We start from the raw sequence: 16990 nt of genomic DNA, 5'->3' as shown, positions 1-16990 counted from the left end.
GTGAACTGTTAGGAAGAGATTGCCAAAGAACACACAGAAGATTCGAAATTTGGAAGAGACTCTGAAGCAGATGATGTAGCTATTTCAACAGTTTCAAACAGAACTACAATAACTTCCAGTCCTTTGGGAAATGTCTTCCTCCTGAGGGCATAAGTTTACTGTTGAACTTGACAATACTCATTTCCCAAAGATTTTTTCAACCTTTTTCACTACTGATCTTGTGCTGATTCATTGACATGAATTACTACCATCCCATAATTCAAGGTGGACTGGGGAACACATATATACTGAGCAGTTTTATTGATTACTATTTCAAAGAATACATAGAGACATGTACTTCACTGTCATGCTGAACTTTTTTGGTTGCTTAAAGGGTTAAAAACCACATGCCAAATTTCAGCATTGATACAGACTGGAAAAAACCTAATGAAATTTGCTGGCTTGGTGCTCACAACTAAGAAATGCATACCCCTAGCTGCACTTAAGGTGAGTTAGTGCGCATGATCTGGGATATGTATCCTTTGTTTTATCACTGCAGCACTCATTGTACAGGAACTCCAATTCATGACAGTTAAAAACAGGAATCTAATATTTTTTAAAATTTCTGATAAGGGTTTGGAACACCAATATTGTGATTATAAAGGGTGTTACAAAAAGGTATGGCCAAACTTTCAGGAAACATTCCTCACAAACAAATAGAGAAAAGATGTTAGGTGGACATGTGTCTGGAAATGCTTAATTTCCATGTTAGAGCTCATTTTAGTTTCATCACTATGTATTGTACCTCCTCGATTACCGCCAGTTGGCCCAATTGAAGGAAGGTAATGTTGACTTCGGTGCTTGTGTTGACATGCGACTCATTGCTCTACAGTACTAGCATCAAGCACATCAGTACGTAGCATCAACAGGTTAGTGTTCATCACGAACGTGGTTTTGCAGTCAGTGTAATGTTTACAAATGCGGAGTTGGCAGATGCCCATTTGATGTATGGATTAGCACAGTGCAATAGCCGTGGCGCGGTACGTTTGTATCGAGACAGATTTCCAGAACGAAGGTGCCCTGACAGGAAGACGTTCGAAGCAATTGATCGGCATCTTAGGGAGCACGGAACATTCCAGCCTATGACTCACGACTGGAGAAGGCCTAGAATGACTAGGACACCTGCAATGGATGAGGCGATTCTTCGTGCAGTTGACGATAACCCTAATGTCAGCGTCAGAGAAGTTGCTGCTGTACAAGGTAACGTTAATCACGTCACTGTATGGAGAGTGCTACGGGAGAACCAGTTGTTTCCGTACCATGTACAGCATGTGCAGGCACTATCAGCAGCTGATAGCTCCAGGGGTACACTTCTGCGAATGGTTCATCCAACAATGTGTCAATCCTCATTTCAGTGCAAATGTTCTCTTTACGGATGAGGCTTCATTCTAACGTGATCAAATTGTAAATTTTCACAATCAACATGTGTGGGCTGACGAGAATCCGCACGCAATTGTGCAATCACGTCATCAACACAGATTTTCTGTGAACGTTTGGGCAGGCATTGTTGGTGATGTCTTGATTGGGCCCCATGTTCTTCCACCTACACTCAAAGGAGCACGTTATCATGATTTCATATGGGATACTCTACCTGTGCTGCTAGAAATTGTGCCTTTACAAGTACGACACAACATGTGGTTCATGCACGATGGAGCTCCTGCACGTTTCAGTCGAAGTGTTCGTACGCTTCTCAACAACAGATTCGGTGACCGATGGATTAGTAGAGGCGGACCAATTCCATGGCCTCCACGCTCTCCTGACCTCAAACCTGACTTTCATTTATGGGGGCATTCGAAAGCTCTTGTCTATGCAACCCCGGTACCAAATGTAGAGACTCTTCGTGCTCGTATTGTGGACGGCTGTGATACAATATGCCATTCTCCAGGGCTACATCAGCGCATCAGGGATTCCATGTGACGGAGGGTGGATGCATGTATCCTCGCTAACGGAGGACATTTTGAACATTTCCGGTAACAAAGTGTTTGAAGTCACACTGGTACATTCTGTTGCTGTGTGTTTCCATTCCATGATTAATGTGATTTGAAGAGAAGTAATAAAATGAGCTCTAACATGGAAACTAAGCGTTTCCAGACACATGTACACATAACATATTCTTTCTTTGTGTGTGAGGAATGTTTCCTGAAAGTTTGGCCGTGCCTTTTTGTAACACCCTGTATTTGGAGTTTTAACAGATATTATGTAGAGTTCAATAATGCTATGTGGGGAAACGTGAATATTTTTCTGCTTTCTATGGACAATGGGTGCCAACTGATGTCATCAAAAGAAAACATGGATGAAAGCTTGTGTGAAGTCCAAAACAGGGATTAAAGTTTAAATATGAACACTTAAGTAGTACAAGACATGTGGCTATAAGCAATTAAATACTGGATATTGCAAACTGCAGATCCACCGATGGAACTTAGCATGCCACATTTGACTATCAACTATATTCAAAAGAAAAGTCATGAACAATTTCATCAAAGAAAAAGCAGTTAAGTTTTGTTTGACTGAAACTAGTAAGAAATGTCTGACTTTCTCCAAGTTGGATTATTCACTTCAAGAATTCACACAAAATTCTGTCTACAAAAGTAAATAAACATTTGGAGCATTGTATATATATTTCATATACTTTTTTCATTAGTTACAAGGAGTGTTAACATGTTGGGAATCGTGTATTTATTTGTGTTTGCTCCTTAGCAACATTGAAAGCTAATGAAGAAATACAAGTTGTATTTCTCTATGAATATTTTTGATTGCTTTCACTGCTAGTGCCACAAAATAATGGGAAGTAGTGAGAACAGAACGTCAGATCACAGAACGTGAGAATTCAGGGCTGTACAACAGGAAGTTTTAAATGCAGAAATCTTGAAAAAAATGCCACATTTCACTTTTTTAGTAGATTCAAGTTTTTGCCAGCAGTTAAATTCTGCACACAGAATTTTTACAAAGTTAATTAACAGTGGAAAGGAAAGCATAAAACATTTCAACATGACAAGTTTGAACACTCCATTGTCAGTATTAAAAATAATCAAAAAGTAAGAACTGCAGTTCAAATTGTGGCAAAGGTAGGATACATATAGCCTTACACAACACAAAACAAAAAAGAAAAGAAGATGGCCAAAGGCACATATACAAAGAAAGGACAATATAACACAATATATACACACAGAGTCATAATTATAACCAATTCCAACTGGACCAATCAGCCTTGCACTTGTATTATTATTTAAAGTTTTTGTAATTCTTTCAAATTCCTGTTAGCTTTCTGTCTAACAGTTACATAAATAATTAAATTATAATACACTAAATTTTAGTTATCATTGTTGTTTAACTACCAAATTCATATGCTGGGGTGTCCAAACACTCCACGCCAGTCCTAATGAACTAAAGTCAAAATAATACCACGTGTATTTTTTAAAAATTTTACATCCATTTCATTACTGTCTGATTTCGTGTTACCCCCTCAGGAGACGCCACCAGAACGAAACACTGTCCTTGTGGGCTAGGGGTCTTGTGTGATCCAGTCAAGTGGAGGGCTATACCGGTGGTCGTGTAACTACCAGCAGGGCCTCCCAAGCCAGACAGGTCTCCATAGAGGATCCATACAAAGTGTCTCTCTCAATGTCCCGTCTAGTGTCCTGTCCTGTCCTGTCCTGTCCTATTCTATTCTATTCTGACCCATTTTATACACTCCCTTCCTTTCTGTTCCTCCCTGTGATTGTGTGGCAGCAGACACAGTCCTCTAATGTGGACAGTGGAAGATCCTTGGAAACCAGGACAGCATTGATGCACATAGGACTTACTGTGAATGGATGGATAGCATTCTGTAGTCGTGGTGAAGACAAGCTATCTAAAGGGTAAGGCCCTGAAATAAAACCTGGCAGGTGTATAGGCCATGAGGTGGCAGCCCCACTAGGACACTTGGGGGGCTATGGGCTGATAACCTGCACCAACAAAAAAACACATATCACAGAAACTAAAAGGAGAAACAGCCGGATGGATCTTAAGACCTTTGGCCTGAAAAGGAAAACACGTATTGGTTTTTGGAATGTAAGGACCTTGAGAGAGGCAGAGAGGCTAAGACAAGTTAAAAAAGAGATGGAGAACTATCGACTAGATATATTGGGACTAAGTGAAATAAGGTGGCCAGAATCTGGGGAATTCCAAACACAAAATGATGGAGTGCTGCTGAATGCGGGTCAGACAGGTGAGGACGCAAAGCATAGGAATGGTGTAGGGCTCTTACTATCTAAAAGCAGCAAGAAGAGCTTACTGGAGTCGAAACCAGTCTCAGAACAGATAATAACCGCACCCTTTAAAACAAATGTGCGATATGTCACTGTAATTCAATGCTCTGCACCTAATGAAATAGCTAAAGGAGAATTAAAATATGCATTTTATACAGAGCTTAATGGAGTCCTTAGACAAACAAATTCTAAGGACATAAAAATTTTAATGGGTGACTTGAACACAAAAGTTGGTTCAGAAAAAGAAGGGCTCGAACACATCATGGGTGTGCATGGCGTGGGGCTCAGGAATGTAAATGGTCAACTGTTGATAGATACGTGCACTGAACATGACCTAGTCATTGGAGGCACATTGTTTCCACATCGTAACTGCCATAAGATAACGTGGGTTTCTCCAGACCACGTAACCGAAAATCAAATTGACCACATAGTCATAAGCCACAAGTTCCAACACTCTGTGTTAGATCCCAGATATAGAAGAGGAGCAGACGTTGGAAGTGACCACCACCTAGTTTTGGCGGAATTCAGACTGACGATAGTGGCAAATAGAACTAAATTCAATCACAGGTGCGAGAAAATAGATGTGGCAAGGTTAAAAGACCAACAGATCAAAGAAACATTTGCCCTTGAACTACAAAACAGATTCCAGGTCCTCTCTGAAGAAAACTTTATGGAAGAGGGAATTGAAACATGTTGGCAAAATATCAAAGACAGTTATTTAGATGCGGGAGAAAAAAATCTCAGGATTTAAGGCACATCAAAGGAAGGAATGGATCTCTGATGCTACATGGAATGAAATAAGCCCCAGAAAAGAACTAAAACTTAAGTTAAATCTTTGTAAGACAAGAGCGCAGAAGAGCGAAGCACATAAAGAATACACGGACGCGAACAAATAAGTGAAAATATGGCTACTTAGAGAAAAAAGGAAATGGATAGATAAGCAAGCAAAATTAGCAGAAGAGGCAACAAGACAAGGAAATATGAAAGATCTCTACAATATAACCAAACAGTTGTCAATGAAGATCTTCAGATATGAAGGACCAGTTACGAACAAGGATGGGGTGATGCTTACAACTCAAAAGGCACAGGTACGGAGATGGGAGGAGCACTTAATTCAAGGAACTGTTAAATTGTGAAGACAACCAAGAGGGACAGGTAAGAGATGTTCCAGAGGAAGTCGAAGAAGATCAAGATAGAAATTTGCAGTGCCCCACAATGGACGAAATTAGGATGGCTTTGAAAACACTAAAGAATACAAAGGCTCCAGGCTGAGACAACATAGCACCGGAGTTCTTAAAAGCCGATACTGAAAGTACTGTTAAAATGCTCCATCCCTTGCTGAAGCATATTTGGCTTGAAGAGAAATCTCCAAAGGAGAGGAAAAATGGATTGGTGGTAAAGCACCTAAAAAGGGAAATTTGTCAGACTGTAACAACTGGCATGGTATTACATTGTTGTCAGTGCCCAGTAAGATCCTCACCAGAATTGTTTTAAACAGAATTAAAGAGTCTCTTGAAAAGAGACTGTGTAAAGAACAGGTCAGTTTTAGGGCACAACACAGTTGTGTTGATCTTATTAACACTCTTAGGATCATTTTAGAGCAAAGCAAAGAATTCCAAGCAACCACGCTCCTGGCATTCATTGATTTTCAAAAGGCCTTCGATTCCATGAAAGAAAGTGCTCTGGCAGGTGTTGCGGAAGTATGGCATACCACAGAAGATCTTAAACATCATAAAATATCTATATGATGGCTACAAATGTTGTGTACTCCACAAGGGAAATATGACAGAAACCATAAAAGTAACAACTGAAACCCGGCAGGGTTGCATTTTATCACCAACACTTTTCCTACTTGTTCTAGACTCAGTTATGAGAAGAGTCACAGCAGGCAGGACACGAGGAATCCAGTGGGAGATCCATGAACGTCTGGAGGATTCAGATTTTGCAGATTTTTTTTTTTAATTGTATGGCTAGGGCCCCCCTGTCGGGCAGACTGTTTGCCAGGTGCTGATCTTTCAATTTGATGCCACTTCGGCGACCTGCAGTCGATGAGGATGATGATGAGGACAGCACAACACCCAGTCCCTGGGCGGAGAAAATTCCCCCACCCAGCTGGGAATCGAACCCGGGCCCAGAGGATTGACAATCCATCACGCTGACCCTTCAGCTACCGGGAAAGGCTGACTGATATGCAAGTGAAATTAAACTTGCTGAAAGAAGAAGTAGAGAATGCTGGCCTGAAGATAAATACAAGCAAAACAAAGGAAATGAGAATAAATTCAGGGAACATGGAAGTGCCACTGTTAATAGGGGAGCAGCAGGTGGAGACTGTCAACTCATTCCTGTATCTGGGTAGTATAGCGATGGAAGATGTGGAGCTGGAGATGACGTGAAAAACCGCATTAAAAAGGCAAAAGCTGCCTTCATACAATTGTATCCAATATGGAAAAATAGAAATATCACGTACAAAACAAAAATCCGTATTTTTAATACAAATGTGAAGGCTGTCCTGTACGCCAGTGAAAGCTGGAAAATGGATAAAAAGATAACATTCAAGTTACAAAGCTTCAAAAACAGATGTCTTTGATGCATCATGAATACCTGGTGGCCAGAAAAAATATGTAATGAGGAGCTCTGGCGAATGATGAACCAGATACCTATAGAAGACCAGATACGAGAGAGAAAGTGAGGCACACCTTGAGAAAACCAAATGGAGCCATAGAGAAAAAAGCATTGGAATGGAATCCCCAGGGAACAAGGAAGACAGGAAAACCTAGGGGCACATGGAAGAGGACAGTGGAAGGGGAATCAAAAAGAGTGGGCAAGACCTGGGCAGAATTGAGGCAAATGGCCAAAGACAGAGACCGATGGCGAGTTCTCCTGGATGCCCTATCCCCCATAGGGGCCAAAGGAATTAAGTCAAGTAAGTCATTTCATGTTTATTAAGTGAACCAACTGCTGTCTAATACCAGTATTCTAGCTGTTTTTCAAGTGAAATAAAACTCTTGGAGTAACCTTCCTTTCTGCTACTGTACAATAACAAATAAATCTGCAATATGTGTATGTATGAAGAAAATGACAAATGAATACACAGATTATCTGAAGAAGATGAAGTAGAAGAAATGTATAATAAATCAGATTCAGAATCATCTGATGAGTGAGTAAACTGGAACATGAAACTGATAAAGACGGGGGTGGTGAGGATAAAGAAATAAGTTTTGAAAATAACAATTTCTACTTGGGAAACGACAAAGCAATGAAACAGATGAAGAAACCTCCATGAAAAAAATGTAGGGCTGCAAACTTAAAATACTATTATTCATCCACCAGAATTGTGCAATCAATCTTAGAGTGCTTACTTTTGTTTTTTGAAGAAGGTAAGTTTGTAAAAAAAATATGTATGTATAACAATGTGAACATAAAAAGCATTCTAGGGAATTTTTCCAGGAAATGAAATTCCAAAGAGACAGATGTGGCTGAAATTAAGGATTCTACTGGGTTACCTATTTTTTACAGTTTTCACCATTCTGGACATCTGAATTCAAAGAACTGTGGGACACAGATGGTTTTGCAATTGAGATATTTCACACTACAATGTGTTTGTATCAGTTCCTGTTCCTAGGCATATAGTTTGACGACTTTCAAAGCAGCCATGAGAGAAACAAAATAGATAATATTAGGAAAATATTTGAGCTGTGCCAGGCAAACTTTACCTAGAACTACACAATGTGTGAATATACTGCAGTGGATGAACAGTTAGTCATTTTCAAAGGAAAGTGTAGTTTTCACCAGTAGATACTAAGTAAGATAGCAAAGTATGATCTGAAAATTCTAATGCCCTGTGATGCCAGGACTTCGTAAGCCCTTGCCATGGAGATACAAGTCAGAATCCAGCCTTATAGGCCACACAAAGTTTCAAACATGCTGCAAGATGTGGTAATTTGCCTGAGCAAGGCAACTGAAGGGACTTGCCATAAAATAATAGCAGACAAATGGTTTTACTTGTTGCAGCTTGCCTAATTTACCAAAGAAGAACAAGAATGTGATACTTTTTTCATCCATACACTTGGATAATAAAGGAGATGACAGCAAATAAGAGGAAAAAAGGCCTTGAGAGTATCACAATGTACAATTCCACAAAAACAGGAGTTGATATATTGGATGAAATATGCAGCACCTAGTCCATGTCAAGAAAAACAAGACACAGGTCCTGTGCAATATTTTCCATTTCCTGGATATTTCTGGAATAAATGCTCAAATAATATTTTCCAGAAATTATGAGATCAATAATATGGCTAGAAGATTGTTCCTACGAGATCAAGGAGATCAGATAACACAGCCAGTTATACATGAGAGAGCAGCAGCAGCAGCAGCAGCAACAACAACATGCTACCATATCCATCAAACAATAAGTGGTCAAGATGATGACAAAATAAGACAAAAACCATGGGTCTTCAACAGAAAAACCAGGCCTTGCAAACAGAAATGTGGCCAATATAAAAAACAAGAAGGGAAGGTGTGAAAACAAAAAGTCTCGGTGCAAAGTGCATAAAGAAATGTGTCCAAGTCATACGGTTACAATATGTAGTGATTGTTTCAATAAAGAAAATGTTTTGCATTTAGAATTGAACATAAAATAATTAGAAAATATTGAAACTTGACAGAACTAATAGATATAAAGGGTGGTCAGAGAGAGTCTGAAAAGCTTGTAAGAGTAAGTAGGTTGTGCTCAGAAATAATTGTTAAGAAAAAAATTTTATATGTTGCACTGCTTTCGTATTAATTAGCACTGAAGTTAGCTAATCAAGCCATTACAAGTGCAAATTCAAGCCGCCCTACAGAGACGGTATCATCAAATGCATTCTTTGTTTTCTAAAACCAAAACTGGACATCAAATGGTAGTAGGAACTAAACCCAAGCCAAAAGCTGAGCAGTCTCAGGCACTATCATCTACACTAGGAAACAACTGACACCAACTGTATCTGGTGGGCCACTTGAATTTGCACACACAATGGCCCGATTGGCTAACTTCAATTGTAATTAACTCAGAAATGGAATCACAGTGGTAATTTCTTCTTAACAATTATTTCTCAGCATACCCTGGAACACCCTTACAAGCTTTTGACAGTTTCTGAACAACCTCTATATCACTCGAACGTGGAAAGAAAGAAATATAAATACTTTTGATTACTGTTTGTAGTGTTAACAATTAAATTAATATTACCAATGCATAGAATGTGTGTAAACATGTGGAAGAGTTTATGAATTCAATATCATAAAATCACAACATTGATGTTTTGCACTATAACATTATTTAGATTCTTAAACCTTGGGGTGTTTCCAATGCCCCTCATCAGTACTAATAATATAATACAACATGCCAGTCGATAAGGGTTAAATAGATTTTTTTGCTTGGCCAGCTTTTGCCCACTTTAAATATTTGTTGACTATAGGTTGGGCCATATCTTTCAGAGCACAACTGTCTTCAACTTCAGAAATAATAGCAGACTTCTTGTAGTTAGCAGTATGTTTACTGACATGAAAATATCTTGCATGCCCAATTTGACATTTCGTGAATAACAGAATGTGATTTTTATTTCGTTTGTACCATAAAAATGTTTGTCACTTCCAATCATAATTTTTGTTTAAATTATCATATGCATGATGCATTTTGGAAAACACTTGCCTTTTTCACCAGTTTTTTAAAATTATATTGCTAGCTGTACCAACCATGCTCTGCTGTGACTCGGTCTGCTTAAATGGAAAAGAGAGAAAAGAGAAAGATGATGTTTCTAGTATGTATGGGAATTCGATATATGTCCTAATTCCCTTCCCTCCCATCTCTGTCATCTGCCCATCTTCCCTTCTTTGTCCATCACTTTCTCTTTCCCCTCTTTCTAACCATCTTATCCTCCCTCTTTCTCTCCATCTTCTCCTGCTCCCACCCTCTCTCAGTCCATCATCTCCTCTCCCCCTTTCTCTGTCCACCCTCTCCTTGCCCCCCCCCCCCCCCACACACTCACCATCTCCTCCTGTCCCATCTCTGTCCATGTCCTCCTTCCCATTTTCTATGTCCATTTCTTCCCATCCACCTGCCCATCTCTCCTTCCCCTCTCTGTGACCTTGAGCTTTGTTTATTGTCATTGCAAATTCAGATTCTGCTGTAGTATTCTTATCATAAACTAATAAGCCATAAATACAGCTTTTCAGTTTGCTAACAATGTTTCACTACATATATTACAAACATAAATATATTTAAAAAATAGGTACCTAAAAACATGCCCATATTAGAATTCAATGATGCATCAAAATTTCAAAGCAAACAGTCACGAACTTTTGAAGATTAACAATTTTGAACAATCCAACATTTACATGCTGTTTCAGTAGGTGTAGAAAACCATGTGAGTATTCGAATGCAATGTTGTGTCAAAATTTCAAAGAAATCCAAGAACAACTTTTGGAGGTTTGAGATTCTGAAAAGAAGAACGTCTATGTTTGCACTTATATAGAAACTGTAAATGTTCCTAATCGCAAATCTTCGAAAATTTTTGACTGAATTCTTTGAAATTTTGACACAATGTTGCATATGTAACATATATTTTTTTATAAATTTCATAATAAGGAAACACTGTTACAAAAAAGTCTCAAAAAGTTATATTTACAGGTATCTAAAAACATTTCTGTATTAGAATACAACTCTGTGTCAAAATTTCCTGCAATCAGTCAAAAACTTATAGAGACACACGATTTTGAACAAACAGAAATTTACATTTTTATTTATATAAATGGTGAGTTGGATAACACACTGTGTGACATGTTGCATCATTATTCCAAAAATTTACAGTTACTAATGCTTCATGTCCCATAGATAATGGGAAATGTGAAAGAATTTTTACTTCACACTATCTGCAGAAACAAGGAGTAACAACAAATGTTTGCTTGTTTGCGTCAAAATTAAATTTCCACAATGATGCAGAAGTTCACATGCAGCAAGAATTATGTTTAACTCGTCACAATTTAATGAAAAACACACTTTATGTTATAATTATCTATTCAAACAATTCAAGGGCATCATACATAATATAACAAATTGTGATTGGTTGAGGAAAATCTTTTGTTGTTAAAATGAAACTTATTATTTTCAGTCACAGGTTTTGAGAACAAGTTTATAATAGAAACAATAGAACTGGGTTGTGCTTGGTTGATTATTTCAAGGCAACACCTGTGATGCTATATCACAGGACTACAAGACGCAGTGCATCCAAATTTGGGCAACAATTCTTATTTCTTCCTACCCTGATCATGTAAAAAAGGTCATTTATTTCCAGTGTCACTTGGATCAGCCTTTATATATTTAGGACTTTGGGTTGACAAAACACTGTTGACAATTTTGTTAGGTTTTCTCGACAAGTCTGTGCATGAAATACACGTATGAGTAGAATGTAGATGTACATTCTACAAATATGTGTATTTTATACACAAACTTGATAGCACGAGTGATCTACAAATGTAAATACTTCACATCCTAATGATTATGCAAGTGATTAACATGATTCTATTACTTCACAAAGATAACTGATGAAAAATCAACCAAAAATCTTGAAAACCAACTATTGACCAAATGGATAAATCCATAGTAAGGCCATTTATTCTATTGCTAGTGTGACCTGTTCATTTATGTAAAATAAAACTTCCAGGCATGTTGGCAATTTCAGGAAAAAATAAACTTTAATTTGTAAATTGTTTCACATTCATTCCTTAGAAGCAAATATATCCCTGAAGAGGGACATATCAAAAGGAATTTAAAGACCATCCTCTTATGGCAGTTAAACCGGGATCAAAGAAAATATTTACTAAACACGAGAATTTCTTAAAACTATGTTAATTAATACATGGGCTTTTACTGTAACTCCTTTTGTTTAACTGGCATGCAAAACTGACACATTATCATATGATATTGCAGTGCCTGTGCTATTCCAAACTACGATACAATGTTCCTTTGGACATGCATGCACATACGAAGGAACAGGCACTCCACCGACTACTGTCATGAAATACATGAAATGTATTCACAGTTACCTGAATGGACAACCATCAGTTGTATAATGGAATGATGATAATGAAAATTTTTGCCGGGCTGAAGGAACATTGCATCGTAATTCAGAATAACACAGACACTACAGTATCGTACTTCTCCACCGACACCGAGCAAGCAACTTTCTAGTAAAACATCTCCCCTGTACAGGAATATACTTAATGGATGTACGAGAACACATTACATCACAGTAGATTTTTCTTTCACACGAGTTCTTACATGGAGAACTTTTTCAGATGGTTTATAAACAGAGGTAACTGATGTGTCTCAGCTTTACAGAGATTAACTCAACACAATTCTCAACTGTGTAAAAGATACTGGCTCCAGAAAGATGACACTTCCATATTGATGATATTGCCAGACTCAGAGAAGTTTTCTGCTTGTGCTAAAACTGTGTGGCAGCGCTTCTGTGACAGATAACATGACTTTGATGTTTGTTAGAATGGCCATTAGAATTGGCTCACCACATTATGAGTGCTTTTGGAATGCCAGGATTTGCTGGTGCAACAGCAGTTTTCAGGAGGAGTCTGAAGTCTATTTACATAAAAATAATACAGCAGATATTTCTTGTTTCCATTACAAAAATTTATCTTCCTTCACAGGTAAGTAAAGGATGAGTAATAGAAAGAATCAAGTCAAGAAATTAACGACAGGAATGTGATGGTACACATGAATTGGAAATCAAATGATAACATAAAAAAAGAAACACTTCAACATTTTCATTCTCTTCTGTGCAGTATTTTCCTCTTTACCCTGAATTGTTTTGGGCATATCATCTTTCCAGTCCTACATAAATTTTCAGTTGTGTTCTCTTGTCTTTCATTACAAACTTGGGTTCAATTATGTTAATGTTGATCTCATGACAGTTTAAAAAGATAATTTCATTTTTCTAATAAAAATTATTTCAAACAAAAGGTTTAACCGTGAATTATGCCAGACAACCGATGCTCCAAGTGTGATAAGCATTATCTTAAAAAAAAGGGGGGGGGGGGAGGAAGAAGAGAAAAAACAGAACAGACACAAATTACATGCTTCATAAACAAAAAACAAATGTTGATTATCTTCATAGGTTCAAGTTAGCATTCACAATATTTCCAAACACACTGAAACCCTACAGTGTTATTCTCAATGCAGAAACTGACATTATGTAAGTCTGAATTTTTACGAATGGCATTTTTAAGAGCTATTAATTGCTTACAATGGGCAAACAACAACAACTATGATTTAGGCCGCCGCTGCTGCCCAGATTGACTGACTCACTCTGTCAGTACAATCGCAGAGTGGGCTCAGTTCACATCACAGGCTATGACAGTTCATAGCAACCAGATTGGTGCCTATAGCGCAAGACTAGCAGTGAGATTACCGATATTGCCTGCAAGAGTACTACTACTGATGAGCTTGTACCACAACAAATTGACTCTACTCCAGTTAAGGTAAATATTCATGTAAATAAAGAACCATATTAATTCATGTATGCATTTGTGTTGTAGAAAGAGGATACCAACCACCCATAACAACATCCTCTCCATTGCTTCCTTGCTGTACAAGACTACATAAATACATATCCTTCAAATCAATTTCCATCAATTATGGACAAAAAAAAAGGTCAATGATATGAGAGCCATAGCCTTTCAAACGGCAAGGTGAGACTGATGATAAGGAAATATGAGTAGAGGAGACCACAATCTGTAACTTAGAACAAATACAATCACAGAAACTGCTTTTACCTGAACACAGACCAACAATGGGGTGCCAAATTTACTCAAGTGAAAATACATAAATCTCATTTCTAACACTATTCTCTTCAATGCTGACTTCCCTCTTATGCTGACTAGCTGTGGCTGCAGAGACTGGAGCTGCCATTTAAGCCTTGACATTTTTTTTTCTCTGAATTGTTCTCTTTTGGAGAAAACATCTAATATTTATGTGGTATCTTGTTTGTGAGTGTGTTTGCTGCCACCTGGCGAGTAAAACTGTTTCTATCTATATCTCACAATGTTTTCATTATGAAGAACTAATTTTCTTGAAGCCCTTAAATGGTGTAGTAAGTTTCTGCTGTTACTCCATCTTTTCCATGCAGTTTCACCTCAATCTACATCAGGCAGCTTCAGATATTTGGTGTTTTAACAAAAACTGACAACAAGAAAAATACCAAATCTCTGAGAAGCTGTCCAGAACAGCTCTAGATAAAACATCTGATAAGAACTGCAGATCTTTGGTTAGTAGTACAGTAAAATTATTTAACATCACATGTACAGTTTCATTCCTCTCTATGTTCATAAAAAATAGTAACACTAAATAAAAAACGTGGCAGAGGGGGGCAGGATCAAAGTCAATGGACATTAAGAATACAGTATATTTAACATTGTAACTGTAGCATTGTGTCACTATTTTCTTTTTAATTTCTAATGGGTATTACAATTTTTGGACTAAGGTCCTCAAATCTGTCATTTACATTAGCTTAATAATAGTAAAGCAGTAATAATTAAGTACAACACCAAATGATTACATGACAAATTGTCAAAAAGAGGCAGACAAACACTAGCAAACAAGGATATGGTCAACAGTGTGATACAAAAATGAGTATGCCTATGAACAATATTATGAAAAGGATTGACTGCTATTCACCATAAAGATGATACACTGAGTTGTAGAAAGGCATAACGAAAAGACTTACATATTGAGCTTTCAGCCAAAGCTGGGGCAGCTGGCAATAGCAGTCATATGTGGGTGAGTTGTGCTTGCTTATGTGAATGAGTGTGTGTTTCCTGTGTGTTTTCTTTCTGAGGAAGGCTTTGGTTGAAAGCTTTTTGTTGTGCGGGTCTGCAACTCAATGCATCATCTTTATGGTAAGTAGCAATCTGTTCTTTTCATAATATTGTTGGTATTCCAACCTGGGCTTTCCATTGTTTGATTAAGCCTATAAACAGTACTTCCACTCTCAAAAATCAGACAGTGTGTCAACATGGGCTTACCTCACCAATGAAATATGTGACTACTGTCTATCTCTCTCTCTCACCTTCATGCAATGGTCCTGGCCTCCAGTTACAACACGACCTCCTTCACAGTCCAAAGCAGTGATTGGTTGCCTGTGAGCACGAGCTTGAACTAAACGTGAACAGCGAACTTCCTCCTCAGTTACAGCTTCACTTTCATTTTTCTGTCCCGTATTTCCATGCGCACTGCCACTGGATCCAATAAACTTCATATCAGCTGCAGAGCCAGCACTTCCTGTTCGTATATGTGCTGCAAAAGTAATTGGGGAAAAGCTCATATTTCTCTGTATTAAAATCACAAGGAATCATCATTAGGAAAGGAAAGGCTGAGATCTACCATTATCTTGCAACCCCCCCCCCCCCCAAGTAAAACTGTGGATTACTACCCTACATTTTTTTTTCTTTTGATCTAGCATGTGTCCATTGCTAATGTTAACAATCATGTGAAATATAACAAAGTATTCAAGATAGGTAATATTCAACAGAACCAATGGATGCCGTAGTAAAATGAAATATTTTACGATAACTATTTCCATTTAAACTGTAACCCTGGTCAGTCCCAACTGACCCATCAGGACCAAAACATCGATCTTTGTTGCACTCATTTCTGACACTACTTTAACTAAATCGATAATGCACTTTTCAATACCATTCTCTTATTTCTACTTACAGTCTCAAGATTCGTGAAAGTATCAGATCATCTTACAGACGGAGCACAAAAGCCCAAGAAAAATTAAAACAGAATGAAAAGGAATTTGAACCATGTTTTTCACAAATGCAAGTCCAGCACATTTGACACCTTTATCGGTATAGGGAAATGAAAATTAAGAAACAAAATAAATAAAGAGCCTGACTCCAAGAATGCCCCAATCATTCCAGTCTGAAATGGCTGTTCGTAGAAAATAGACTGTTCAGCACCAAAATACAATGGGTGCTGAGTAACAAAATATTTCGCATACAGAAAGGAAAGCACAGGAAATAACCTCAGAAATTGCATTTCGTTCTTAAACTGAGAAAGTTGTTATACACTTGTGTCAACCATTCTCCAGTAACTAACAATCTTTGCATTACTTCATCATATCTTTACTCTTTGATTATTCCTTCTGATATTGCTCTTACATAGTATGGATGCATGTAAAAATTTTAAAAGACACAAAAATTCAGTCCTACTCACTGCGCCGAAAATTGGTGAATCCCCAACCATCAAGTGCAAGGGGACGTTTGCCACTTTTCCCAAAAGTTTCAAGTTCCAGAAAATCTAGAGCTCCATTCAAACGAGCAGCCACCACCCGATTCCCAATTACTTTTACAGCTGTGACTGCCACTCCACTGCCATCATCAAACAGACACTGAAAAATTGAATAAAATTTTACAAAAAAAAAAAAAATAAAAAAAAAAAAAAAAAAATAATAATAATAATAATAATAATAATAATAATACTGCACAAAGTTATTATGTACTATAGTTTTCTTTTTTTTAATTTTCTTAACAACACTGCGTGCTCTTAAACTACAGTACTTGGAAAAATGAGAAACTGCAAAGTTTCAAACAAAATTGTTCCTCTGTGTTCTCAGATCCCCCCGTAACGACATCCTTAGAAATAGCAACATATT

The 16990-nt window shown here is 37.7% G+C and overlaps 1 protein-coding gene across 1 annotated transcript in view; it reads right to left on the bottom strand.

The window, feature by feature from the left end:
- LOC126162288 (sterol regulatory element-binding protein cleavage-activating protein) overlaps window positions 1-16990 on the bottom strand; it is a 284313-nt gene that overhangs the window by 83314 nt on the left and 184009 nt on the right. The window contains exons 18-19 of the mRNA XM_049918707.1: window positions 16552-16726; window positions 15401-15627 (exon numbers count right to left, since the gene is read on the bottom strand). Of these exons, the coding sequence (XP_049774664.1) occupies window positions 15401-15627; window positions 16552-16726 (402 nt within the window). The remainder of the gene's footprint in view (window positions 1-15400; window positions 15628-16551; window positions 16727-16990) is intronic.

Source organism: Schistocerca cancellata, chromosome 2, assembly GCF_023864275.1.
Source record: "Schistocerca cancellata isolate TAMUIC-IGC-003103 chromosome 2, iqSchCanc2.1, whole genome shotgun sequence".
Lineage (NCBI taxonomy): Eukaryota > Metazoa > Arthropoda > Insecta > Orthoptera > Acrididae > Schistocerca > Schistocerca cancellata.
Note: the sequence above shows the minus strand (reverse complement) of the source record. Positions and strands in the feature narration are given on the sequence as shown.